Source organism: Drosophila biarmipes, chromosome 3R (assembly GCF_025231255.1).
Source record: "Drosophila biarmipes strain raj3 chromosome 3R, RU_DBia_V1.1, whole genome shotgun sequence".
NCBI classification, from domain to species: Eukaryota; Metazoa; Arthropoda; class Insecta; order Diptera; family Drosophilidae; genus Drosophila; species Drosophila biarmipes.
The window spans coordinates 17,477,075-17,503,623 of record NC_066616.1 but is presented as its reverse complement, the minus strand read 5'-3'; the positions used below and the strand labels follow the sequence as shown (position 1 = coordinate 17,503,623).

Genomic DNA, 26,549 nt, shown 5'->3' with positions numbered 1-26,549 from the left:
TTTATAAAATCCATCTTTGGTTTTTATTACTTACCCAATAAAAACGTGATATATTTATGTCATCCGCCTTAAACTGCAGTAGTTAAATTCAAAACCGCGAATTCCACTAACATTATTGTTTTTATTTGATTTATAAACTAAACCCAGTTTTCAAAAAGTTTTCTTTTTAAAACTAAGTTTGAGTGCGCGGTCATCCCGACCACGACTTTTGGTATATATTATGGCTTTTCATTTGTATGTAAAAGGGTCACACTGACTTCTGGTCACACTGATTGCTACCTGTTTGATTTCTACGTTTCGTTTAATTTATTTATTACCTTGTTTACTTTATTTATTTATTGTTTTCTGTTAAGTGCAAGTGCAATAAAAGGTCCTTCGTTATGGTGAGCTATACATCATTTAAGGCTGCACCATCAAAGAGGGAAAGGCTTTCTTTTTTCACAACTGCACTTTCCACTTGACTGCCCCCATTAACCATTTTGTATTTATGCAACTTTCTATATCATATAACTTCTTTTCCAGGCTCGTTACTTCAAGGAACAGGATATTGATGGTGAATATTGCTACTACTCATTGATGACTTCATTCTGAAAACATTTCTTATCTTTAACCCCAGAGTTCCGTGAATGTTTTTATCTGTTCGCCCGTTCGGGCCAAATCAACAACTTGGACGAACTGACTGTAAGTGCGCTCTCACCCCAGAAATAAGCCACATACTGATGGTGGAAATTTCGTCATTCCCCAGGTCATCATGCGTTCGCTGGGTCTCTCGCCGACCATCCAAGAACTGGTTTCCTACCTGAAGCAGAAGAACGGAAAAATGAGCTTCGCCGACTTCCTGGACATCATGCACCAGCACTCCAAGGTGGAGAGTTTGCCGGACGAGGTGATCGCCGCCTTCAAGGCAGCCGATCCGCAGAACAAGGGCACCATCTCTGCCCGCCAGCTGCGCAATCTCCTCCAGAACTGGGGCGAGGGTCTGTCCATGCGCGAGGTGGACAACATCTTCCGGGAGGCCAATGTGAACAACAACAGCACGGTGCGGTATGCCGACTTTGTGAAGATTGCCTGCGCCCCAGTTCCAGACTACTATTAGACGACTGCCCAGGCAATAGAAAGCATTCCATTACTATAACATACTATACTAATACATTCCAGTAAAGTAGTTCCCCACAAGAACTTCGCACAATAAAGCTGGCCAACTCTGTGTTTGGGAAAAGTTCTTGGTTTTATTTGTACGCCAAACTTTTCGAGGTGTAAAAAAGGGCATGTGCTTAGTTGGCGATGGTGACCTCAACTTCTACGCCGGGCTCGATGTTGATCGAGGTGATCTTCTTGACGATCTCGGAGGGCGAGTGCAAGTCGATGATGCGCTTGTGGATTCTCATCTGAAAAGGATAATTAGGAATATAAGTCACAACTTGAAATTAAGTATAGTTAAAGTGATGCATCATTTTTCTGGGCAGATCATACAGATACTGTGGAAAATTGGTGGAATGTCAAACCGTACAAGATGCATCACTAATAATAACTTTTGTCGAATTCGGAGAGCCAAATTGTGAGGAAATACCAACAAAGTGGACTATGAGAACACGTTTTCTCTGGGCAAATCGTAAAGATACTGTAGAGGGACTGATAGAAGCCCAACCACGATATCAGATCTGTCCATTGGACTTGGAAAATCCGTATGCTATGTAGTTAAACCCACCTGGAAGCGATCCCAGGTCTTGGAACCCTCACCACAAGGAGTCTTACGGGTGGTGATGCGCAGGGTCTTGGTCGGCATGCGCACGGGGCCCTGGAAGAGTGAAAAATACAAGAGTTAGAACGGAGTCTTATGGGATATAGAAAGTACTGTAGCCTGAGCCATGTGATATTCCCGCGCTCGAGCAATAAGCGCGGGAATAATGTCCGACTCAGGCCTTTCCTCTGGCATTTATTGATGACTAGGCCAAGCGTCTGGGTGGACGCAAAGCCTCCAGGTAAATGCAAAATGGATCCTTTAGGATGCGGGCTCCTCACCTTGACGCGCAGGTTCTGGTTCTTGGCACCGTTGATCAGGTCGCGGCACACGTTCTCCAGCGAGCGCACGTTCCTGGAGGTCAGGGTGATGCGGATGCGGTGCACAGAGGCAGAATCGCCGCCATGGGGCTTCTCAATATCCTTGGGTGCAGCAGCCTGTGGATGTGCGGGAAACATGGGTTAAGTGGGGTTAGGTTGAGTGGCCGCCACACGTGGATGAGGTTTTCGTAGGAATTACGCGGATTTATCCGTGGCTAACTACTGACAGTAGTGGCATTTGCTTTGGTAACTTCTTTCTTACCATTATTTAGCAATTTCCCTGGTCGAGGTATTCAAATCTTTTTACTTTGAGCAGCGCTGAACCAGTCGAGTTGCTGGTTGAAAACGAAGAGAACGAGAAAGAGGAGGATGGGCAGTGCGACGGTCACACAGCAAAAAAAAATACCATCCTCGACAAAAAGAAATACCATTTAAATACCTTTCATAGAGGATGCCGCATACACTTTTATATATATTTTGTTTAAACATTGCTTTTGTTTATGCCAGCTTTATAATAATTTAGTTCTAGAAAACAACAAATTGATTTCATAAAAAATGCGGACTTATGCTGCATATTTGATTATAAAATAGTTTTAAAACTATTTACAGAAATAGGAGTCCCCCTGATACAGACATAGCGGGGACACCAACCACCAGGGCAGTGTGACTGTTTGGCTGAACGTGCCCCGTGGCGAATGGCCGCAGTTACCTGTGCAACAGCTGTCGCCCGCCGCGAATGGCCAGCGGCGAAGAAGCAGCGATTTGTGTACGTGTGTGTTTTGTCTTTGCGACGTGGTGATTACAGAGCCACCAGAACCGATACCGATCCCGAGCCGATCCGATCCGATCCCCGCCAGAATCCAGCACTTCCATGCAGATGCGCGTCGCCGAGTTGCCGGCAGCTCAGCTGCTGCTGCCCCTACTCCTGCTGACTGGCCTGGCGAGTGGTCAGCGCGTCGCTCCCGGCGTGAATCCTCAGCACTATGTGAGCTCCAAACTGGGTTAGCCCCTTCCCCCGCACAGGTCTAATCAACCCACTCAAATTGCAGCAGCAGGTGCCCCAGCAGGTGCCGCAGCATCACCCTCCGCCGCCGCCGCAGCTCCACCAGCCGGTGTACCAGCAACAGGTTCCCTCGGCGCCTGGCGTGCCTCCCCAGCAATATGTGAGTGGCAAACGTAATACCCTTTTCAGATAACTTATCCGTAATCTTTGCAACCCAGCAATATGAGCCCGTGCCCGTGCAGCAGCAGGCTCCAGTCCAGTACCAGCAAGTTCCTGTGCAGCAGCAACAGCAGCAGCAGCAGATCCACCAGCAACCTCCGCCGCAACAGGTGCATCAGCAGCAGCCGCAGCAGGGCCACCACCAGCAGGCGGGAGGCCACCACCATGGCCAGCCTCAGCAGGTCCTGAACACTGGCAACATCCAGCAGGAGCGCGCGTAAGTGGCCGCCTATCTTATCTTTGCCACTGGCAATCACCATTCATCAAGGGAGCTTTGCGGTAGCAGTCATAAATTAACCCTAAATGGCACCTATTTAGCTGAAGGTGATGGGAGGTGTTTAGCTGTACCTCTATTTAAGGCGTAGCTTTGCTACTACGAGGGAAGATGTCCATAAATTAACCAAACTGACCTACTTATAAAGTCAATGTGGTGTCAAGTGTATTTCCCTCATCAGTATTTTAAACATTTTTATAAGGTTTGCTGGTTAAACAGACTTAAATGATGTATTAACATCGCATTTATGCAACGTTTTCGGACTTTTTAAGTAGTTTTGCAGTAACAATTACTTATATTGACTTTCCCTTTAACTCTTCCTTTCAGTCACATCCAGGAGCACATGCAGGTGCCCATCGACACGAGCAAGATGTCCGAGGCCGAGCTGCAGTTCCACTATTTCAAGATGCACGACTCGGACAACAACAACAAGCTGGACGGCTGCGAGCTGATCAAGTCGCTGATCCACTGGCACGGTAAGACAACCACCAATACTTCATTATCTGGCTGGATGGTTAGATTTGCCACTGTGGTTTTTGTTTTTCGTTTTGTTTGACCCACTTTTCCGTTCTACCCTCTTTGCATATGCGTTAACAAACTGGGCTGTTTCCGGTTGTGGTTGTGGTCATGCTCCAATCTCATGCTAATCCATCTCGCATCCGCCATAACAACTCATTGCCACACAGAGCAAGGCAGCAAGGAGCAGCCGAACGGCGAGAAGCCGCACGTGGAGGAAAAGGTCTTCTCCGACGAGGAGCTGGTGGCCCTCATCGATCCCATCCTGCAGATGGACGACACCTCGCGCGACGGCTACATTGACTACCCGGAGTTCATCAAGGCGCAGCAGAAGGCGGCCGAGAAGCAGCAGCAGCAGCAGCAACAGCAACAGCCGCAAGACCCACAGCAGCAGCAGCAGCAGCCGGTTCATTAGTAGTCACCCAGCTCCGTTCAGTTTGCTTACACACCCATGTCCTCGTCCCGTGTTCTGTGGCGTGCTACACATACTCCTGTTTTCTGCCCAAAAAACATCCTGAAATTACGTCGACCACGTCGACGGTTTTAGCGCACTTTAGATAATTTCGTAAAAAATCTACTTAACATGCTGCAAGCATTCCCATCGGTCAGCTTTACTGAACAAACTTATCGTCCTTCTGAGAACTTTTTGCAAAAAGATTCCCACTTTCGAATAATGATCACGAATCTCTCAAGTGGTTTGTGCAATTCCAGCCGCCTTGTTTCGTTTTGTTTTCCATTGTCATACTTTTAGTTACTTTTCGATATGAACTAATTTTTAAGCGCATCTCTAGAGCAGCAAAAAACAGACTGATTGTGTAAAAGTTTGTTTTGTACAAAAAAAGAAGAAGCGAAAACTATGCAACAAAAAAACGAAGAACACCCCGTCTATGTGGAAATCTTTTTAACTGAAACCTAATATATAGACGCATGCAACTCTTTGTAAGTAAAGCCGAATTAGCGAATAAAGTCAACTCCAAATCACAGCCGACCACATCTAATCCCTCTATCAAGTAGTCACGTAGAAAAGAAAGTAATTAGTGGTTTCGGGTGAGCTTAGTTAATCGCTTAACCCTGCTCCAGTGAGCCCTAAAAGATTGTAACGCCTCACATTACCTTTCTAGTCAAAGATAGTGGCCAGAAGCCGGCCGAAGGTCAGGCCGAGCAGCCGGAGGAGCACAAGTCCGGCTCGGTTTACACGGACAAGGCCCTGGAGGAGACCATCGACTATGTTCTGAAGTCCATGGATCTGGACAACGATGGATTCGTGGACTGGGCCGAGTACCGCAAGACTGAGGCGAATATTGGCAAGGAGTAGACCCGTCCTCAGCCCCAGAGAGCCATAGAACTTGACAAATTGTTGATCTTTTTACACATTTGCTAAATACTACGATACTTTCCAAATTTTTGTACTTTGCTTAATAAAACGATGCTGAAAATGCAACTATAACAACTACTTATGGGTCGGCGAAGGTAAATTATATTCTATTTTGAATTTAATACTGATTACTAGAACGTTTTTCTGCAGGTATCCGGGATACGAACCCGGAGAACCCAGAACCAAAGCTCTGAAAAGCATAAAAGCTGCTTGCCCTCGCACAAAAGTCTTCCCATTGAGGAATTTCAGTGGATGGCGAGGCGTTGCAGGCGGCGGTACGAAAATCGGTCGCGTTGATAGGTGAAATCGGGAAGTAAAACAAACAACCGCTGCAGCACAAGGAGGTTTCGTGGGATTACAGAGTGCCAGTGCCCCGTCCGAGTATTACGCATACGCCGGGTGTGACGGAATACGGGGCTGCCTAGTAAACCCGAAATCGCTGCAAAATGTAAGCTAATAAAGTGGAGTGGTCGAAAATAAATACACACATACGGAGTGCAGGGGCACAATTATGGATCGCCTGCTGCCGGTCCCCGGCCGTTGATGTTGATTGAAAATAAACAATCCGCCCGGGTGGAGGGCTCCAATTGGCGGAATCCGGTCCACGTGGTCGCGTGCAGACGGGAATTACGCTCTGCACAAATATTTGCATTGCACAAATAGCCCAGCATAGTGTGCCATAATATCGATTTTGCCCAGCCTCGTGGATTGGGGTGGGTGGTGGGTGGTACGGCGACTGGTTGTACTTCTGAGTGCCATTCGATTCTCGGGGGAGATAAGCCGGCTGGGCATGCCATTACTCGGCGGCTCACTTGGAGTTCCAGTTTTTGCGGAAGCCTCTTAAATAAGGCTCCTCATTATGCACACGCAACAATGGGACGTTGATTCTAATGGGATTGTAATGCCCAAATGGACTGTTTCTAACACCATATCGCCAAAACCCTCATTTGGGACTGTGTTGGCTAATTTTTTGAGAACAAAAATTATATATTATAGTAAAGGTATCACCTTGATCCTAAAAATATAACGACATTATTAACAATATTATAAAGTGGGCTATTCAATTTTCATTATAAATCTCTGGCCATAACTAGATCAAGAAGATGGGGTTATAATATGTTGCTAGATTTAATAAGAATAAAAATTTCATAAGGTGAACAAATCGAATAATAATAATTATGTATTATGAAACACCTTTTTTTTTTAAAAATAAATGTTATAAGCAATTTAAAATGCTATGATATGTTTAAAGATAATAATAGCATTTTTTGGTTGTCCTAAATAATGAGATAACTAATCATTGTAGGGTTTTATTGTCTAATAACATTATAAATCATTTTTATTTATTTTTAACGATCCCTAGGGCTGCCATGCAGTCCGGAGGACGACCCCGCGAGCGCCTTCTTTATGCATTCCGGGGATGGATAGCATTTGTCGCCTTCATGGACCTGGGCACAGCGTTCCGTAGCTATATAGAAAGACGCAGCTTCCTCGGCGACCACAGTGACACCCAGTTCATAGAGGGTGAGTACCTGAACAGGAACTATATCTGGAATCACATAACGTGGTTATTTTAACAGGTGACTACACCATATCACGCATTATCGGAATGTACTGCCTGCTCAAGGCCATCGCTCTGGTCCACTGCACCCTCTACATCCACTACAGACCGTAAGAGATCCTAACCAGGTTAAGATTAGTTGGTATTAATAAATATGTATGCTTATAAAAGGGTTGTGAGCATGGGCGGCTGCTCCTTGGCCCTAACCATGGTCTTCTACGCCACCGAGGCTCTCTACTTTCGCTCCAGCACCATCAACTTTTACGTGATCTTCCCTTGCGTGCTAAACTGTGAGTTCTATGGTTTTATATATAATATTATTTAACTTTCTAATAACTATCCCTTTATGCAGCCATAACTCTACTGGGCCTCATCTACATACCCAAACGACTGCGGCTCTGGGAGCCAAACATGGATCTGGATGACGAAAACTCGCAGCTTCTCAAGCAGATGACGGGCTTCAAGAGGCGACGGGCGAAAAAACAATAATTTGACGTCTGAGAAAAGTGAAAAGGAAGGGCAGGAAACCCCGCTCGTTTCCAGCAGCACAGTATTGTGAAGGAATCGCAAATTTTCCGCTTTGGACTGCATTGGTGTGATAGCAATGGCATCAAGTTCATCATTATATACTCAATAGCAATACTGAAATCAACGCCAAATTAGTGATTTTCTATGAACTAGGTACGAAAGGGACGCGGAAGTCCCGGAATAAGTCAATTTCAGGCATAATCACTTCAAGACATATGTTGTACTTCCTTTTTATAAACCATATATTTATATACATTTCAAAATGTATAGCACACTAGAGTTCTTGCACTTTAAGAGTTGAAAATCGATATTAGGAACTATTCAAAATTATCAGAGTTAGCACCCAAGTTAAACAATTCAAATCGAAAGGCTTTAAATTTACAAATAAGTTCTAAATCATTTTATTTAGTGTTACGTTGGACTTTTCCATTATACATATATACGAATACGAATAGCAATTTATGGAACATGCTTCCGGGTCGATCCTAAAGTTAAGCAAACGCATAGTTGAACATTTTATACTCATCCACATATGATTAAAAGTTATATACATATAGAATAACAATAATAGTTTTGTACGCATTATGTAGAGTATGTTTGAATAAAATTTGAATTTCCATAAAGTGTGTTATATTTATTTTAAGTGGGAATTCTCGAAGTCGCTAAATATTGGCTTCTCAAAATCAGTTACCTCTTTCAAAAAGCCTTTAAAATGTATATATTTTGAAAAAAATCGTTATATTTGTTATCGATTTCTTATTGTCGATAGCTATCCGTTTCACTTACCAGAGCTAGCAAGTACATCAACCACGTGGAATCGATAACATCGATAACAACGCTGCTATACTAGTTAACGCGCCAGGAATTTGTTTTGTTTTAATTTCGTTTGTTTTGGGTGATTTTTGCGTGTTAAGTTTATTGTTAACCATGTATAAGAGGTTTAAGAAACGTACGCAGAAACCTCTAAACAGGATCGATGAGAATACGACCATGAAAGTGCCTGCAAGTGCATATTTTGGGACTTCCAAGAGGGGACTCCAAACTAATCTGTTCAAAATGTTTATTGCAGCGCCTGGCAGAGACGACCACGAATGTTTCCGTGGAGTCTACGTCCGCCGAGAGCGAGGAGAACATACCCGCCTCACAGGAGCACACGCAGCGCTTCCTGTCGCAGCACAGTGCGATCCTGGCCGCCACTCTGGGCCGCACTCAATCCTCCAGTCGGAACATCGCCACCCTCTCGCGGCAGCCCAACAACTTCTTTGAACTGGTCCTGATCCGAGCCGGCGTCCAGTTGGACCAGGGCGACAGCCTTGTTCTGTCCTGCGATCATGTCTCCATAGTCTCCAAGCTGCGGGACATCTTCACGAGTGCCTCGTCGTACACCGATAAGATGGAGACCTTCAAGTCGGGCCTGAATGCAGCCATGTCTCCCAGTTCCAAGCTGGTGCAGAAGCTTCTAACAGGGTGCACCGTGGACGCCGCTGGCGAGGAGCAGATCTACCAGTCGCAGAACAGCATGTTCATGAACTTCCTGATGATCGACTTCATGCGGGATTCCTGCGTGGAGGTGCTGCTAAACAAGATCGAGGAGGTGGCCACCGCGGATCGCGTCCTCTCAGGCCGGGCAGCCATGTCAATGCCCCTTTTGCCCTTGATGCTGACCCAACTCCGCTACTTGACCGCTTCGCACAAGGTGGAGATCTACGGCCGCATCGAGGGCATCTTTAATAGAGCTACGGAATCGGCCAAGCTGGACATCATAGCCAATGCCGAGGTGATACTGGATGCCAGTATGCACGATGAGTTTGTTGAATTACTCAAGTAAGTAAAGGCCATGATGTACCATCGCCTTCAGAGTGTTAAAGTCTAAAGTTTTGTTGCAGCATCAACTATTCTAGTACCGAAGAGCTCTTTCACATGACCACAGTGCAAACCCTGAGCAATTTATCGCTGTCAGACAGAACGCAGGCCAAGCTAAGACTGCGGATTTTGGAGTTTGCCACAAGTGGCCACTGTCCCGATACGGTAACTATATACTCATAACAGTTTTCTTTACTTTGTTAAAACTACCTTTACTGTAGACCTTGCCCCATCTCATCAGATTGCTGCTTAATATTTTGAAAATGGACACAGATGACAGTGTGCGCGATGTAAGATTATTTACCCTTTTCCAGATTTATCCTGCTTAGCATCGCTCCACTTTCAGTTAATAAGCAGCCTGCGGGAAATTTTCAACTCACGTCACACAGCTCAAAGCGACGGCAAATCGGCCACGAACGAAAATAAAAAGTCTCAGCTTGAGCTGTTTGGCTTTCTAGAACTCGGCTTAATACGATCTAAAAGATTTTATCAGGCCTTCCAAAGGTCATCTGCTAGTTTGTCTGCAGAGGAGTTTACGTAAGTCTGAGAAATCAATTATAAAGCATTTTAATATTCAGTGTTTTTTTAGTTCCTTTGATCTGATTGTTCTGCTTTTATTAATACACGTTAATGAAGATAATTCCTTGTATATAGAAAACATTGTAAGTGTTTAATAAAACTATTAAAAAGGTAACTAAATATTCTTAATAACTGCAAAATAATTATTTCAACAGCTTCGTCGCCGCATTAAACTGGAGCATATTACCGTGATGATTTTGGAGGAGGTAAAACTGCACTACAGACACATCCTCGAGCAGCATATAAGCACACTGATGAACATCCTGCACGACTTTATGCGCGAAAAAAATCGCACTGTGTCAGATTTTGCCAAGTCTTCGTACAGGTGCACTTACAGCTAAAATAATCAAATAATTTCTTAATTAATTACTTTGTTTCTTTCAGCATTCTTTTTAAGATTTTCAACTCAATACAGAAAAATATTCTAAAGAAATTGCTGGAACTCACCTGTGACAAATCCTCGCCCCACCTGACGACAATGGCACTGGAGTTGCTGCGCGAGCTGCAGCGCAAGAGCGCTAAGGATGTCCAGAATTGTGCTACTCTGCTCATCCCGATGTTGGATAGGATCAGTGATCTGACCCTTACACAAACTCGCGTGGCCATGGACCTGCTGTGCCACGTGGCCTTTCCGGATCCCAAGCTGTCGGCCTGCCTTCAGCTCCAAGAGCAAGTCGATATGGTGGTGAAGAAGCAGCTGATCAACTCCACTGACAATATAAAGAAGCAGGGCATAATTGGATGTGTGCAGCTCATCGATGCAATGGCTCGCATTGAGAACGATGCGGCGGAGCATGATGATTCCCTAAGGAGCGTGGAAAACGTGGATTCCTTGCCCGATGGGCGGGGCAAAATGGCCGCCAACTTGATCAGTAATTACATATTAACATTCTATTATAATCTGTATACTTACATCTTCTGTACCGCAGTCCGCACGGAGTCTTCGATTGGAAATAGCGTAGAATCTTTAGCTCTCTTCTATGAAGAACTGGCGACGGTTTTCAATCAGCGGAATGAAGGAACTTCCGCCTGTGACTTGGACTACCGATTTATTGCCTGGGCCTGCGACGTTGTGACCTTCCGCTTTCAAGCAAGCTTTGTCACCGAAGATGTACAAGAGACGATAAAGTATGTGATGATTAACGAATTTACTATAAACTCTATTAACTGGATTTGATTTCCAGGGGAATTAAACTGGACTATCAAATGAACATTAATGAATTGGACGACACAAACGCCAACACCGAATCGGATGTCCTCAACATTGGCATAAATATATCAAAATTGGTTTTATCGCCCAAAGCCAAGTAATTTCTCTGATAAATTACTATATTAATAACATTAATAATATATTATTTTGCAATAATTTCCATTTACAGAGCTTGCGAGTCCATATATGTGCTGGCGCCTTTGTTCAACTGTGTCAGAGTGCTGTACAAGCACCGCCACCAAGACAGTCTAGAAGGCATAAATGCTTTGCTGGGCTGTGCCATTGTTTTGCCCTCATTCTTCGAGGATGAGAACTATCTGGCCGTCTTCGACAACTTTGAGGCGGAGCAGCAAAAGGACGTTCTGAGCATCTATTTTCACACCGTCAATTGGATGCGGGTGTCGATCAGTGCGTTCGCATCGCAACGCGATCCTGCCACTAGGAGGCGGGTGCTCTCAAGACTCGGCGAATTGATACGCATCGAGCAGAGGATTAAGCCGCTCCTGGCTAAAGCGCACGCAGACTTTGTAGCCCCGCCTTACCAATTCCTGACCAACGCCAAGCATTCGGTGGTGAACCAGAAACGTGTAGGAGCCAAAGCGGCCGCCAAGTTCAATGCAACTGTAACTGAACCAGACCTAACTGGCAACCAAACTTCGATCGTTGACTTTACGATCAAGGTGGGAGCTTGCAAGACCGTCAAGACAAAGATAGACTTTGAGCAGATGTATGGACCGCGAGAAAGGTACAGACCAATGGAAGTGGAAATCATAATGCTGTTGGTCGAGCAGAAGTTTGTCCTGAATCACCAGCTAGAGAAGGAGCAAGTCGGCGAGTATCTGGGTTTGCTGGAGCTACGTTTTCTACTGGAGGATATGGTCCAAAAACTGGAGGCAGCAGTCCTACGTCAACAGGACTCGTCGGATGCGGATAGCTTCAGGCCTCACCTGACGAAGCCAGAGGATTTCATTTGTGATTTACTTCCCTGTCTGCACGAGGTGAACAACCACCTAATCACCCTGGCAGAAGCCATTGACAAGGAGCTTACGAATGTCAATCATGTGTACAGCAATCTGGATCTGTTCAAGGAGCAGTTTAATTATATTAAGTCGTGCTTTGGGCTGTGCGTTCGCCTGTTCGCCTTGTACTTCGCCTGGAGCGAGTGGACAGATAAGTCGCAGGCTGAGTTGCTACACAGTAAGTTGTTCAGATTTCACTGGAAACCCAAATACATAATCCCCATTTACTTGCAGAATCTTTGCTTAAACTGCAGCCCAAGGCACAGTGGAAAAGACTTGAGAAACAAACTGTTCCCCAGCTGGCAACCCTGACTTTCCAATACTTTTTAAAGTACGAGAAATCTGTGTTAACTCTTAGTACAGCGGTCCACCTTCACAGGTTGCTGCGCAGCTTGCTAAAGGTTGGAAGTACGCAAAACGATGCCAGCCAACCAAGGTTTCAACAAGACGAGGAATTACGTAAGAAGCAACAATCATGTATGGATTTCAGTCAGCTATATCGTATTAATCTTTCAGGATTACTATGTGGCAAGCTGTTGCGACGTAAGTGGTTCCACTACTCTGGCAGCCTGGACAAAGGCGGCCAGTGTAATATCTATTTGGACGAGCTGGTCAAGGGATTCCTCAAGAAATCGACTACGGAAAGTCAAACAGAACTGCTAAGCGAGCTGGTCAAACAATGCAGTATCCTCAACACAAAGGACAAAGCACTGGCTTCCTTTCCAAACTTTAAAAAGTAGCAAAAACTCCTTTAGCCAGTAACATATTTTTATTAATGCTGTTTATTTGTAGGGCCAATTTCCCCCTGCTCTTTCGTGGTCTGTGCGAGGTGCTAATACACTCCCTAAGTGGCCAAGTCAGCGTGGACAGCCGCAGACTGAACCTTTGGGAGTCCACAGTGGAGTTGCTAAATGGCCTGCTCATCATTGTGCAGCAGGTGGAGCAGCCCCGAAATTTTGGACTGTTTCTGAAGCACTCGCTGCTTTTCCTGAAGCTGCTGCTTCAGCATGGCATGCCTGCACTAGAGTCCATTGTTCGGGATGACCCCGAAAGGCTAACAAGATTTCTGCACGAGCTCCAGAAGGTGACCCGGTTCCTGCACCAACTTTGCTGCCACTCCAAGTCCATTAAAATTACGGCCATCATCAGCTATATTCCCAGTCTGCGAGAGACGATTGAGACGCTAGTTTTCCGGGTGAAAGCCCTCTTGGCTGCCAACAACTGTCACTCGGCTTTCCACATGGGGAATATGATAAACAGGGATCTTCACGGAGATTCCATAATCACGCCGTCCAGTTCGTTTGCCGGCGGGGAGAACAGCGACGAGGAGATACCTGCAGATGATACCAGCGTGGATGAAACCGTGCTGGGAGATGTAATGGGAATGACCACAGCTAGCGTGAGCACAAGGCCGAGTGATGGGAGCCGACGGAGCAAGTCCTCCTCCCGCAGCAAATGCTTCTAAATGTATGCTTTGAAGATTTAAAATAAATCCTTTGTTTTGAGCAAAGTTTGGGCAGTTTTCATTTGCTTAGCCTAGAATTGAGCAGACGACGATCTTTGCATTCTTTATTTATTTCATTTTTTATTATCTGGATGCAATTTTATTTAATTTTCGTATTACAAATAATAACAAATGTATGTATATCAAATATTTTAGTACAATATGCTTCTTTTCTCACTTTTATTTTCTTCGTTAACAATAATTGTTTATTAAGACGTAAAAGTTGTTCTCCCATTTTTCTCACATTCGGCCTTCCTCTACGAAGAATTCTGATTGTTTTTATTATTTAATTTCCATTTGTTGTTTTTATCTCGTAATAATTGGCGACGTTACGTTCACGGTTTATGAATCCCTCTCATACGTGTGGTATGTATGCAAATGTTTTGTGATGTATGTGTATCAATAGGTAGTTTATAAAAGAGTTTTAAAAATCAATCGTTATAAAATCGTTACATACGTAATTAATAGGGCAAAGAAAACACACACAAACTATAAATTTAAAGGTAAAACAAAAGTGGTCTAAGCAAAGCTAATCCTAACGTGTGTGTATGTTTGAAACAGATATTGTCTTCATACAAATCATGTTCGTTTTCTGTTTTCTCAGTGTACTAAAGAAGAAACAATCTTGGAATCTTTCCAAAGGTATCAGATCCTTGCATCCACTGCCACTGTCCTTCACCTTTCTTTATAAACAGGTGCGCTTGCTTAAGGCCGATTCTTGAAATATACATGAAAAGATTTTGCTGCTGAAAAGGTTTGGAAAGACGAAATTTGGAATAGGTCGAAATAATTTGTATATTTCAATTCACAATACGATCGTGTTTTTGATTTATTAATTTTTATTGTTTTCTTTATTTGCCAATTTTTCAAAACTTAAAACATTTTACACAAATTAATTTTAAAAATTTTTAATACGTACGCAGTCTGTTTAAAAGTAAAGTTAGATTATACACTCCTACGCCTACATATACATTATGTACTCAAATATATATATTTATAGAGAAAGATATATATATTTATTGTATATATAGATTTAGTAATTATGATTAAATCTTGCCTTTGCATCATCACAATTCATGTAAAGTTTTTCATTTTTTTCGCTCAGTTTCCATGCGCAGTTTGCAATTTTCTTGTCCACTTTGCTTTCTTTCATGATTCCTTTCGACTTTATAACTATTTCTATTTCGTTTTCATCATCAGTATTGTGTTGATTTTGTATTTGCTGAAGGTTCGGTTCTTGTTGAAATTTACACACGTATACAGTTATTGTTATTGATATTAGATCAAAGATAAATTTTGCTTGCGCTCCTCTTCACAATACACAAAAATTTAAACCAATTAAACAGCTAAACAAAGTTCTTTAAGTATTTAACATTAGTGCTTTATGTTAGGTCGTAAAAATATTTTGCTAAAAATTAATATTCATAGTTTAATATATATAACATACTATTGAAAACTTAAGCGCACAAACAAAACTAAATATTCAAATTAAAAACTAATTTTGCCAAACGTTTTTGCTTTCCCGAAAAATTAAAACAAAAATTACAAATTACAATATTTAACACAATTAGGGGTGTCGGGGTCTTGGGGTGTTGGGGCGTCGGGGGTCAAGGGTCAGAGGTCAGAGGTCGAGGGCAGGGGTGGGTAAATTTTGGGCATCCAAAGAAATGGTTTCTAAATAACGGCACATAATTTTGGTAAAAATTTCATACTCAATTTTGTGAATCGACGAAATCGGTAAACTTTAACGGATTGTGTAACAATTTGCCAATTGGTTTATAGATTTAGTTTAGTTTTTAGTTTACAATAGAAAAAACACATTAACAATAAAAACTTACAAATTAAATTACAAATTTAAAACAATATAAAATCAGTACAGTTATCGAATTAAACAAATCGTTAAAATTAATTATATTTATATATTTGCAATTTGAATTGGGTTCAAAGGTTTTAAGTCACCAAATGTGGAAATTTCCAGGGGCGAAAAATCGAGAATTTTGCATGCAAAAAGACGCGGCGTTATAGAATTTTCGTAATTCAGGTTCCTTATCAAATTAATTTACTTGCTGTGTTTGTGTGTGTTTAAAGAAAAAAAAAACGATTAAAGTTTTAAAATTATTCTCCACTTTCTCTTTTCGAAGGCAACAATCGATTGCAATTGCGTGAAATGCTCTCTCAATCAAAAAAGTAAAATATTTGGGAAAACTCGTGGGAAAACTTATCAAAAATAAAAATGGGTAAATATGTAGTAATTTTCTCTCTCTTGTTATTGTAGTTAGAAAATGGCGCACACTTCTCATCCCCTACAACGACAGTTTACTTTACTTTAATAATTATGTGTATATGTGTGTGTGAGTGTATGTGAGTGTTACTAAATTTAAGCTTAACTATGGTCATTTAGAATTTGTTGTATATATTCTCTTATTGTTTGTGGCTAATATTATGTGTTTAAAGTTCTTTGCTGGTTTGCAAATTTTGCGCAAGTTTAATTCATGTTCATTCATTACTTGGTTTTTATTTTATTTTTACTTTCACTTTAGGCAACTGCTTGGTGTGTGTGTCTGTGTATGTGTACTTTAAATTTAAAAAAAGTTATTGTTTTTAGGCTTATGCTGAACAATGTTCATAGATACGTTTTAAAACACACGCGTCCTTCATCCTCCGTCAACTGCCAACAGTTTTGTATTTTGCTTTATACTTGAGTTCAAAATTGGAAGTATTCTTTCGTTAGTTTAAAACTAATTTATATATTTTCGTTTTATACATTTATATATATTAATTAACTTTTGCTTTACTTGAGATCTAGCAATAGCGGAAACGTAAACGACAGAATTCCTGTTCAACCAAACGATTTTCTTTAATTTTGCAAAATAGAAAATATAAACGGGCAAGTTTTTGTTTCAATAATTTTCCCTATATAAACGTATTTTGACACGTGTGTGGCGTTTTAATATTTTATTTTTTATCCTTAGGCATGGAGTTATTTAGGTTTTGCAAGTCAGCTTGATATATTCGTTATTTTAGCTGTATTATCTGTGTGCGTAGCAGTTATAGATGAGTAAAGGAAAGTGGGGAAAAAGAGTTTAATCTGAACTTGATATTGGATAAGTGGATTTAAATAGAATTTCTAAGCTGTGAATGGATTGGTTTGTATCTTTTCTCTGCTAATTCGCACTCGAGCGTTGGCTAATTGATTTCATAGTTTTAGTTATCTTCGTTGAATCCAACGTTACTCGTTACAAGTGTTAATATTAAGTATGCGTTATTGTTATTAAAATTCATAATCAATTTTATCATTGGGCTCATTACTTTTACTTTTTGTGATGTGTGTGTCCTCCTAATTCGTTGCTTCGATTTGCAGACATTAGTCAAATTTCTGGTTGATTTGCGATCTACATCTGCTTATCAGTATTATCAGTATTATCAGTGAGTTTTAAGTGTAGTTTTGTATGTGTGCAATTCTTAGCTCTACGTGTTTTTGTTTTCGCTTCACTTCTGACAGATAATTGATTCGAAGTTGCCTAAAACTTACGTTGTTAAAAAATAGTTTGTTTTCGAATTACGCAGAAAGTCTTGCCAGTCGCCGTCGCCAGTCGCATTATATAACAATGCCGGCCGCGTTTTAATTTTTGTATTTGCTTATCGTTCTCATATCAACTCATTCCATCTAATTAATAATTTGTTTTGTTTTTTGTCAGTCAATGTTTCCTCACTAAGCTTTGCTTTTCAACTTGAATTGTGTGTTCTGGGTGTTCTTAGAATATTAAACAGTTTTCCACTTTCAATTCATCTGAGCTTGATCTCGTGTGCATATATGTCTGGGTTTTCCATATGTCTTGTCTATACAAAAGAGGAAATCGCTTGTCTAAAATTTTCATCTCTCAACTTGCAATTTTCCAATGCCTATGTAAATATTGTAAAATGTTTCGAGTCGAATTGGTTTTGAATTTCGGTTGTTTAGGCTTTCTCAATGTATAAAAGGGTGCTACATGCTGCTTACGATTTAAAATCAATCTGCCGGGCTTAGACTGCTCTCTCTATATAGTTATAGATAAATATATTTTATATTTTCGTATAGGTTTTGCTATATATGCTCAATTATTGTTTCAATTTCGAGTTAAAAACGCTATAAGACAAAATTTCCTTATACTTTTTGTGAACTTTTAAAACGACTTGACTTTGGTTTATCTAAGTTGTGAGGCGCTGATGCTTGTTAAAATTGTGTTTCGGGAAAATCGAGCTAAACTGGTTGCGCTAAATGAAAGTGTTTCGTTTAAAATGCTCTCGCTGCAAAGGCTATTTAAGTGATTACATACAATACAATATACTCTACTCGACATATTGGCTGCTGCTATTGCTGATTTCTTGATTTCTTGACTTGTTATTATAGCATTTAGAGGGACGCAATCTACGGCGTTCATAGCAAAACGAACTAATATCGAAACGAGTCTCTAAACAATGCTTTTGAATTGTGGCTAATTGCGTTTCTTACACCTTATATAGTTGGTTGAAATTAAATGTATTGCTTTTAAGAAGGGCTGCTATGTTGTGTTTCGTTCTTCTCTCATTTCTTACTATGACGCGAAGGACCCTTCTCCAGGATGTCGCTCGGAGAAGGCTATTATATGTGGTTGTAACTTCCTGGTGTTCCTGCTGCTGCTGTTGTTGTTGTAGTTATCGTTAACTGATTTCAATTGGGTTGCTGTGTGGTTTTAACTCCATGCCGAAAACGTATCCATGTACCACTGTTCACCATTGGTGCCTAAAGGTTGCTGTGGTAGCGGTAAACTGCCCCAACTGCCGCCATTTCCTATTAAACCGCTCGGGTAACGTCGCTTAACATCTGCCGGATTTTGGTGACCTCCATCGAACTTACGTTTACCGACTACTGCAGATGGGCGACCGTGACATTGGCAAGCATTCGGTTTTTGTTTGGTTTTTTCGTGTGCGTCGAGTGTTGGTTGTTTGTTTTTGGGTTGAGGGTGGTGGTGTGAGGTGTTTTTCGAAAGAAAAAAAAGAGAAAGAGAGTTAAAAATGTTGTTAATACAAAAATGGTTCAAAGTTGTTGCTATTATTTCTTTGTTTTGGTAGTTGGTTGCTTTTTTTTGGATTGATTGGATTAAGTTCAACTGGTCTATGGTTCGAATGAGGGTTGTCTTGACGTTGTATTAGTTATTTTAGTAGCACAATTTGATGGTTTTTTCGTCCACTTCGATTTCGCTTTGTAAGTGGTAGTGGTAGTAAATGGGGGAGACGGTCGTTTGTGTTTCCATAAAAATATTAAAGACAACACCATTTGATCTTTTGTTTGTTTAATTTATCTCATCATTGGTTTTACACATCACAAATCGGGGAATCGTGTTAACTCGACATAACGCCAGGGACTTGGGGACACGGTTACATGTACAAATGTGTTGTGTTTGGGGCTTGTGTGTGATTGTGGTGTTACTTGGTGCAGAGTATAATCGTGTTTGTGTGGGAGTTAACAATTACCAAATGGGCTTTTTTGTAAGTAAAACAATTGTACATGACATTATCGCCTGACATGGAACATGGAACATATAGTACAGCTAACGATAAGGCTAGCGGCGATAACCGATAACCGGGACAGGGTTGCACAAACAGAATCGTCCGCCAGATCGATGAATGGAAAACAGAGCGCTGTACTTGAAAAGCTCGGTGTGTGTTTGAAAAGGGCCTTGACGTCGAGTGTGCGGGCTTCTCCACTCTCAATTTGAAATTTGGAATTTGGCAAGGACTTCTTTCGGTGTCTAGGGGCTGAACTGATCTGATCTGATCTGGCGCTAATTATTTTGGTGCTTCATGTTCCTAAGGACGAGACGCGTGATGTGTATTCTTGAATGACGAGTTTCTTCGTTTGAATTCGATTTTGAAAAACAAAATGATATATGCAGATAGATATATCACGCATGGGGTGAATGTGTTCTTGCGACGGAATAAATTTGGCTTAATCGGACTTCCGCTTGGATTTCTTTTCTTTTTCGGGCCGAGACGACTTGGATTTGTGGGAATGCTTCTTGGACTTGTGTGACTTGGTTTTGCTATGTGAGGACCTAGGGACTTTACGCTTCTTCACCGGAGAGCGACTCTTGTCGCTGTACCAGGACATGATCGATGTGCTACGCTTAGTTGCCCTCCATATATGACTTGAGTGCAGCTCCAGCTAGAAACAGATTTAGGATTTTGGATGTTTTTTTCTTTTGCATTCATTTTTTAGATTTTGGGTTGTGTTTTATTTCGCTGACACAGCTGTGGTTTTCAAAAACAAAGCGCTTGTAATGAGCATGTGTGTGTGAAGCATTCTAACAGTGAACAAAAAACGAGTCTTCTGGGGAAGACAAAAGTATCTACGAAATACAGCCACAAAAATGTAAAGCGTGTTTAAAAACGGAAGCAGGTGATTGGGAGGTGTTCTTTGTTGGGTGGGTTGGTTGGGTGCTTCTCGAGGTCGTCACGCTTTTGCCAGCTGGTGTTAGTCAACCCACATTACGGGGGCAAAAGCGTGATCTGTCTGGGGTCCTCCGCTGTATGTATATACAAACGAGTATAGATTCCATTGACAACAAATTATAACAAAAATTGGTTGGTGTGTGTGCGTGTTGTAAACATAATACACGAATCGATTAGTATTTGTTTATACATAAAGTAAATAAAAACGATCTCAGTTGGTATCGGTGTCACCCTGTGTGTGGATATGATATGTATGAAATGTTAAAGGGTGGTTATATTATACATATATAAGGTCATATTGGTATACATGTGTGTATAGGTTACTAAACTATTATTTTTTATTATGTTTTTGTTTTTTTTTTTGGCTTTGCAAAGCATGATGGATAATTAATTAACAAGACTCACAATTCGATATACATAAATCACACAAAATATCATATGTATATTGTTAAAGTATGGGCTAGAATATAAATAATGTATAAATAAAGGTTTTACATTTAGATTTGTGCAATCGCAATCGATCAGGTCAATCTTGAAACGCGTATCATTTGTATAAGTATATTATTTGTAGCTGGTGTCCAACAAATCAGCGCGGGGTAAAAAAAACACAAAAAATTATATACACGTACGTCAAAATTTTGGATGGGAATCGTTATTTTTTTTTCGTTTCGGCTGGATGGGTTCTATAGATGGGTTAGAGACATTGGTGTTAATCGGAACAGAGATGGGTGCCAATGGTGCTTCTGTTCTCCCCCCACGACTCTTTCGACTCTCTATGGCGCTTAATTAGTGGGTGACAATATATTCTCTGTGCTCGGGTGGTTCGGTGGGACATAAATACTAATCGATTCATAAACGTTTACAGACATTGCTCATATAGTTAGGTACATATTCAAGACGATATGCGCATAAACAATTACATAATTTGTTATAATGGCTTTCCATATACATAGGCGATGTTCGATTGTGTGTATGTGTGTGTGTGCAAGGGGGTGGGTGGGTGGTTTTTGTTTTTAATGGCTGTCGATTGCTGCTTACAATTGGTAAAGAGTGTGAAAAAAACCATGCATCAAAAATGTAGCATACATCTCAGCGCTGACAGGGCAATGGAAAATAAGTGGACAATCGTAAGCAGCAAGATCACAACTACTTGGATCACAAAGAAACATTTGATAAGAAAAGTATTTATAATGGAAATACAAAAAAATAACCAAGGATGGGGTAAAACTTTACAACATTTAGAACAGTTACAAATGCGATACACACGACATTGAAGTGACCTTTTTTGGGGGGGTTAGGATCTGGGTTCGGGGATTCACACTATATTAAGTCTCTCGTTATGTTCGTTTGTGTGTGTTGGTGCGCCTGATGAGTGTGTGTGTGTAGGTGTGTTTTCAGGGGTGTGGGTGGTATTCGGTATGCATGTTTACATTTTTACTTGGCTTTACTTATTAATTGATATGAGTTTGACATTTGCAATGTACACATATATGTATATATTCTCTCAAGTTTGTCGCTGTTGTTGGTTGGATTATGCGGTTTTCACTTGGCGCAGGTTGTTTGGGATTGTTTTTGATTCGATTTGGTTTGAATTTGAATTTGATTGGCTTGATTTCTCATAGTTATGTTGATTGGTTTGATTTCGGTTTGGTATTTTTGTAGTGGTGTGTTTTTTTATTGAGATACGAGTACGTTCTTTGTGTTTTTTTGTTGAGCTCACCTGGTAAATTTTGTAGCGGCTTGACGTGCTGGGTGCCACGAACGCTGGGACGCGTTGGCACCACCCCACGGACCCCCCCGGTTGCTGCCGGCGCCCCCTGACCGGTGGCCCCCCGCTGAGCTACCGCCGCCGCCGCCTGTCCCGCCGCCGCTGCCGCTGCCGCCGCCTGTGGCGCTGTTTGGGCCCCCAGACGACTGATGCTGCCACGTTGGCCAACGATTCTGCCACGCGGCATTGTGACTCCATGCCCACGACCAATTCCCTACACAGCCACATCATCCACATCATCATCATCATCGTGGTCATTTTTCACAGTGGTTAGGCCATCATCATATGATCATCATCATCATCGTCATAATTGCATGCATTAGTTGCGTTTTGTGGGTGGTGTGTGGTGTGTGTAGTGTGGTGTGGTGTATGTGTGTGTGTGGGGGTGGTGGGTGGTTCGAGAGCGTGTTTTATGCATTTCCAGATTCGGTTCCATTTTCCATCATTTTCGGTTATCCATCGGTCGTTGGTTTGGTTTTGCGTTTTGATTTCGTTTTTGATTTCAGTTTTTCAGGTTTCGAGATTTTTGTTCGAATTTTTGCATTTACAATTTTTCAATAGTATTAGCATTTGTTTTTTTTATACATAATTGAATGTGTTTGTATATATATGGATCGCCAAGATAATTGTCAAATTTTGGTCATTTCAAATTTCGAATTGAACGAAAAAGTGTAAGCAAAATAAAAGTACGTTTTTGAATTGATTTTGAATTTTGATGGTCGAATCGATGAGAATTTCGAATTTGGAGCGGTTGCATTTTCGGAAAGAGGTGGGGGGGTCAGAAAAGCAGTTTTCGTTTTCGGTTGGTTTTGGAATCGAAAGGTTACGATTTGGTTTTAGATTTGGTCGTTTTGGTTGGTGGTTGATTTTCGTTTTGATTTTGATTTAGGTCGGTGGCAGAGATAGAATTTGTAATTTTAATGTGGGTTTTTTTTTTTGGTTTTGACGAACATATATATAATTTTTTTCAAGATTTGTTGTTTTTTTGTCATATTGTACCGAAAAACAAATGAATTGTTTGTATATAGATAAGTATATAACAAGAACACATAAAAAGAAAGAAAAGAAAAGAAAAAAATCGAAATAAACGCGTTAGATTCTTGGTGTAAAAACTGTTTGTTTGATTGCACATACACGATATGATGTATGCACATAAAGTATGTATTATTTATATAGAAATTACTAAGATGTATATATATATACTGTTCTCTGTATCATGTGTAAACTGAGTGAGCATTTTAACTAGTCAATTGGGTATCATTATAATATACTTATAACAACGGATCTGGGGCGCTTGAAACGTTCAAGTCCAAGCAACAAAAGTTTTGCCTCTTGCGATTGACACAATATTCAAAAATAACTTTACCATGTTTGTAAATTTGTTTCATAACGTAACTAAGGGAGTACAATAAGCGTAATGCGGTTAATTGGTTTAAACATTAAAGCGTTTGCGTTGGTACAAATAATAAATATTTTAGGTATTAACATAAAGCGATGCGCACCTAAGTGCGCCATTGTAATAAAAAGCGCTTCGCTTAATGGCTAAAAATTAATTAAAATTATAACGTCAGCACGCCGTGTTCAGCTCATAAATATGCTATTAATGGTTACTCCTCGGCCTGGCGGTATGGAGGGTGCAATTAAAATTATAAATAAGTAAGCAGGTGGGGTATACGTACAAGCAAAGCATAAGTTAAGCGTAAAAAAGCACCGTGGGTTAATTTTCGACTGCGGCATGGCGCGATGAGTCCTTAAAATACTGCATGTTGGTTGTTTCCATGGGCAAAGCGAAAACAAGGCGAAACAAGCAACAACAAATAATCCTTTTTCCGGCAATGGGCGTGCACGTGTATTTGTGTATCTGTGGGTGTTGTGTGGGCGTGGCATGGTTTTTTGGGTTTTGGGTGAATGGTGGGTGGAATTTGGCAGCAAGAGTCGTGCAAATTTTGACTTCATATAAACGAAACAAAGAGAACAGGTTTTTGGGGAAATTAAAGCCAAATGATGAAGCGTTTTTTTCAATTAAAATAAATCAAATACGAAAAACTAACTACAAGTCAGGAAGGCAATCAACTGAGGGCATTTGTATCTAAATCAAAACGGAACTCTACAAATCTTGTGTTTCTGTGTGCGTTTGTGTTCTTGTTCTTCGAATTGTACTGCGATTCGAGAGGATCTAATGTGGGCGACAGATTGTCGATTGGATAAACGCACCATAACGCTCGTCGAACCACTCGGACCACTTGCCGATCCTCTGGCCGATCGCTGGCCACCGGACAGCGGCGAATTCTGGCCGCCGCCCGACGAGAACGGTACCATCGAGCCGCCGGCCACGCTGCCGCCGCCGCCCCCGCTGCCCCCGTTGCCGCTGGGGTAGTCATAGTAGTTGAAATCCCCATCGTACGAGCGGTACAGCTCCTCGTAGAACGATTCGTTGCTATAGGTGCCTTGGCGGTAGTCCGAGAAACCGAAATAGTCGTAATCGTACTCTAGGGGGTGTGGGGTGGGGTATTAGGATTAGGTTTGGGATGCTAAATGGGCTACGATACACGGCTTTGGGGATATACGGATGTAGACCTATACCTAAGCTCCTCCCTGATATGATATCACTAGGCTGCCAATTCACTTTGCCAATGTTCGACGAATCGGGCGCGTACTAAATCGGGGGGCGTAATATGTATCTTGTCTGTGGTTGGTGGGTGGTCTTGGTGGCTTTGGTGGTTCAGATGTCACGCTAACACACGCGAGTCGGTATGTGGCTTAAGTAGATGAGACTTAGGGTTACTTACCGGTGATATAACATCAAACAGTATACAGGGTGCTTAACATTCGCTACACAGAGAACACAATTGCAACATTTAATTATCGTAAACAACTATGGACAACGTTTAAGGTTAATGTCTAATGTCTATGCTTTGGTTATGGATAGTGTGTTATTTTCTTTCGGTTTCCTGATGCCCTGCACTTGGCGACAAAGAGAGTTCGTTTCGGAGTGGGCGGGCGGGAGAGTCGAAGATGGGTTGTACTTATAAAAACAAAAACTGGACAACATCGATAAGGAAATCAAACACAAACATGCGTACAAACCGAGGATAATAATTGTAGTGGAGGATACATAAATAGAGCATTGACATATAACTTGCAAATGCGAGAGTACCAGAAAGAAGGAGACAACATTTACGATTAGTAAGATGGGGAAATGGTTATGTTCAAGTTACTTCAATTGATGGCCAATGGTCAGAGATCTTAAGGTTAGTGGTTAGTGGTTAATGGGCTGGTTAATCTCGATCTAGCTGGATACGTTTCTCACTCGACCGGGACTCGAGGGCAGTGCTAAGCGTGACTTTGGGGGCATTTGGGGTGAGAGTGAAAGTGGGGGTGTGCTTGTGTTTGTTGTTCTCGGGGACGGCTATACAAATGTTAGTGGCTAGCGCGCGCTTTCTAAACCTTAATTAACTTAAATGATGAGGCGAGGAGAAACAATAATCAAGTTAAACAGAGGGTAACAAAACGTTGCGTTTGATGGCAGACATGATGGTATTGAATCGTTCAACTTAAGGCATAAACTGCAGACCGGATTAGTGTTAGCTTCGCTGCGTTTCTCGGTTAGACTTTCGAGCTAAGAACTGAAAACAACCTATAAGATACTGTGTGTGGATGAGTGGTGTTAGTGTGTGTGTTTGAGTGTGTGTGAGTGTGCCTAACAACTTGGCTAATTGACTACGAGAACTAAACCAAATTAACAAAAGTTATAAAGTATTTTTTCTCAATTGTGTGGAGTAGTCCCCAAATGAAGGGGCGCCTGCGGCCTCCTCTTCTCTCCTCATCAATACATCAACATGATTGGCATGGCCGTTGCGAGCCATGCATATACATACAGAGACATCTGGGGCGCCACCGGAAACGGAAGCGGCCCCATTCACTTGGCAAATTTGCCAAACTTACCGTATTCGCGAGGTATCGGCGTACGCAGCGGCATGCGCGCCCCTTGGAGGCGCATGGGCGTCAAGGACATCATGCTGGGATGTGTCGGCGACAGGTTTCTGTATGGAGACAAGGTTTCAAATCTTTACAAGGCAATCCCACACGGACATGGCATTCGAATATGGGTTAAGGTTTGGTTTATTTTTTGGTGTCGTGTTCGGGGAAGGGTGAAGTTCGTTCGCGTGGCGGCCAATTGGCAAAGAAAGAAAGAAAACAATAATAAAATATAAGTATAATTAAATGACTGCTTGAAATGATGGCGACTTGAAGAGCAAACAGACGTTTTCAATTTGGTTTTAGCCGAAATCTAAGGTGCCCAATGGATTTCTTGGTATTTAATTTGTTTTTGAATTTTGCGCCAATAGGTGTGGGTGGGTGGCTGTGCTGGACAAGTTCTTTGTTATAGGGAGTACTTGGGTGGGGAGTTTTTAAAGTAGATCAGCTGGCAGTACATACCCCACGATTCCGGGACGCGCTTGCATCATTTGCATCATACGGCGCTCACGGGCACGCAGAATTTCCTCCTTTTTCTTTTTGTCCGAAGGAGGTTTGGCGAGAGAGACCTACGGGGGTTTCAAATAAATCATATAAATTATGTGTTTTACGGATTGAAA

General features: G+C 41.6%; 6 protein-coding genes across 29 annotated transcripts in view; 4 read left to right on the top strand and 2 right to left on the bottom strand.

Moving 5' to 3' along the window:
- The first annotated feature begins 233 nt into the window (after positions 1–233).
- LOC108032208 (calmodulin-like protein 4) lies at positions 234–1,219 on the top strand. Its single transcript, XM_017106068.3, has 4 exons — positions 234–383; positions 523–553; positions 617–681; positions 746–1,219. Exons 1-4 carry the CDS (start codon positions 381–383, stop codon positions 1,094–1,096), a joined length of 450 nt encoding a protein of 149 aa, XP_016961557.1. The 5' UTR covers positions 234–380; the 3' UTR covers positions 1,097–1,219.
- On the bottom strand, positions 1,210–2,447 carry LOC108032209 (40S ribosomal protein S20). Its single transcript, XM_017106069.3, has 4 exons — positions 2,324–2,447; positions 2,023–2,178; positions 1,709–1,798; positions 1,210–1,388 (listed from the first exon to the last, which is right to left on the bottom strand). Exons 1-4 carry the CDS (start codon positions 2,324–2,326, stop codon positions 1,275–1,277), a joined length of 363 nt encoding a protein of 120 aa, XP_016961558.1. The 5' UTR covers positions 2,327–2,447; the 3' UTR covers positions 1,210–1,274.
- A 336-nt stretch (positions 2,448–2,783) lies between these two features.
- Positions 2,784–5,514, top strand: LOC108031967 (G-box-binding factor). 3 transcript variants are annotated; one of them, XM_017105757.3, is made up of 5 exons: positions 2,784–3,046; positions 3,114–3,224; positions 3,283–3,500; positions 3,885–4,033; positions 4,244–5,056. In XM_017105757.3, exons 1-5 carry the CDS (start codon positions 2,933–2,935, stop codon positions 4,486–4,488), a joined length of 837 nt encoding a protein of 278 aa, XP_016961246.3. In that variant the 5' UTR covers positions 2,784–2,932; the 3' UTR covers positions 4,489–5,056. The 3 variants fall into 3 exon arrangements, with proteins under 3 accessions (XP_016961246.3, XP_016961245.3, XP_016961247.1); XM_017105756.3 differs by having other exon boundaries at positions 2,785–3,046; positions 3,111–3,224; XM_017105758.3 differs by lacking the exon at positions 4,244–5,056 and adding an exon at positions 5,195–5,514 and having other exon boundaries at positions 2,786–3,046; positions 3,111–3,224.
- Positions 5,515–5,728: 214 nt separating this feature from the next.
- LOC108031968 (uncharacterized) lies at positions 5,729–8,160 on the top strand. The gene is made up of 5 exons (XM_017105760.2): positions 5,729–5,896; positions 6,812–6,972; positions 7,029–7,119; positions 7,181–7,299; positions 7,362–8,160. Coding segments are annotated over exons 1-5 (510 nt in total). The 5' UTR covers positions 5,729–5,894; the 3' UTR covers positions 7,499–8,160.
- Positions 8,161–8,378: 218 nt separating this feature from the next.
- On the top strand, positions 8,379–13,718 carry LOC108032101 (Fanconi anemia group D2 protein). Of its 3 annotated transcripts, XM_050888898.1 has the most exons (15): positions 8,379–8,539; positions 8,607–9,361; positions 9,424–9,565; positions 9,622–9,690; positions 9,747–9,937; positions 9,990–10,062; positions 10,135–10,304; positions 10,364–10,851; positions 10,909–11,107; positions 11,164–11,286; positions 11,359–12,386; positions 12,443–12,539; positions 12,588–12,667; positions 12,725–12,944; positions 13,001–13,718. In XM_050888898.1, the coding sequence occupies exons 1-15, from the start codon at positions 8,465–8,467 to the stop codon at positions 13,671–13,673; spliced, it is 4,383 nt and encodes a 1,460-aa protein (XP_050744855.1). In that variant the 5' UTR covers positions 8,379–8,464; the 3' UTR covers positions 13,674–13,718. The 3 variants fall into 3 exon arrangements, with proteins under 3 accessions (XP_050744855.1, XP_050744854.1, XP_016961419.1); XM_050888897.1 differs by having other exon boundaries at positions 8,379–8,533; positions 12,443–12,667; XM_017105930.3 differs by having other exon boundaries at positions 12,443–12,667.
- Positions 13,719–13,767: 49 nt separating this feature from the next.
- The window catches only part of LOC108031401 (heterogeneous nuclear ribonucleoprotein R), a 55,887-nt gene continuing 43,105 nt past the window's right edge, over positions 13,768–26,549 (bottom strand). For 5 of the 20 annotated variants that reach the window (XM_017104770.3, XM_050888899.1, XM_050888900.1 and 2 more), the window contains 5 exons: positions 26,392–26,498; positions 25,897–26,018; positions 24,166–24,440; positions 21,904–22,165; positions 13,768–18,600 (listed from right to left, as the gene is read on the bottom strand). In XM_017104770.3, the coding sequence (XP_016960259.1) occupies positions 18,425–18,600; positions 21,904–22,165; positions 24,166–24,440; positions 25,897–26,018; positions 26,392–26,498 (942 nt within the window). In that variant the 3' untranslated portion in view covers positions 13,768–18,424. Of the gene's footprint in view, positions 18,601–19,007; positions 19,897–21,903; positions 22,166–24,165; positions 24,441–25,896; positions 26,019–26,391; positions 26,499–26,549 lie in introns of those variants that run through there. The other 15 variants (XM_017104776.3, XM_044092370.2, XM_017104775.3 and 12 more) reach the window with 10 other exon arrangements.

Bases quoted from the DNA above. Each gene is read 5' to 3' on its own strand.
- LOC108031967 (XM_017105756.3), top strand. From the start codon at position 2,933: ATGCAGATGCGCGTCGCCGAGTTGCCGGCAGCTCAGCTGCTGCTGCCC. The intron at 3,225-3,282 runs GTGAGTGGCAAA...TTTGCAACCCAG, and splicing joins GCGTGCCTCCCCAGCAATAT to CAATATGAGCCCGTGCCCGT. The intron at 3,501-3,884 runs GTAAGTGGCCGC...TCTTCCTTTCAG, and splicing joins AACATCCAGCAGGAGCGCGC to TCACATCCAGGAGCACATGC.
- LOC108032209 (XM_017106069.3), bottom strand. The intron at 1,799-2,022 runs GTGAGGAGCCCG...TCACTCTTCCAG, and splicing joins ACCAGAACCTGCGCGTCAAG to GGCCCCGTGCGCATGCCGAC. The intron at 1,389-1,708 runs GTGGGTTTAACT...TATCCTTTTCAG, and splicing joins AGACCTGGGATCGCTTCCAG to ATGAGAATCCACAAGCGCAT.
- LOC108032101 (XM_017105930.3), top strand. From the start codon at position 8,465: ATGTATAAGAGGTTTAAGAAACGTACGCAGAAACCTCTAAACAGGATC. The intron at 10,852-10,908 runs GTAATTACATAT...TCTGTACCGCAG, and splicing joins AATGGCCGCCAACTTGATCA to TCCGCACGGAGTCTTCGATT. The intron at 12,945-13,000 runs GTAGCAAAAACT...GTTTATTTGTAG, and splicing joins TCCTTTCCAAACTTTAAAAA to GGCCAATTTCCCCCTGCTCT.
- LOC108031968 (XM_017105760.2), top strand. The intron at 6,973-7,028 runs GTGAGTACCTGA...TTATTTTAACAG, and splicing joins TGACACCCAGTTCATAGAGG to GTGACTACACCATATCACGC. The intron at 7,300-7,361 runs GTGAGTTCTATG...CCCTTTATGCAG, and splicing joins CTTCCCTTGCGTGCTAAACT to CCATAACTCTACTGGGCCTC.
- LOC108032208 (XM_017106068.3), top strand. The intron at 554-616 runs GTGAATATTGCT...CTTTAACCCCAG, and splicing joins CAAGGAACAGGATATTGATG to AGTTCCGTGAATGTTTTTAT. The intron at 682-745 runs GTAAGTGCGCTC...GTCATTCCCCAG, and splicing joins ACAACTTGGACGAACTGACT to GTCATCATGCGTTCGCTGGG.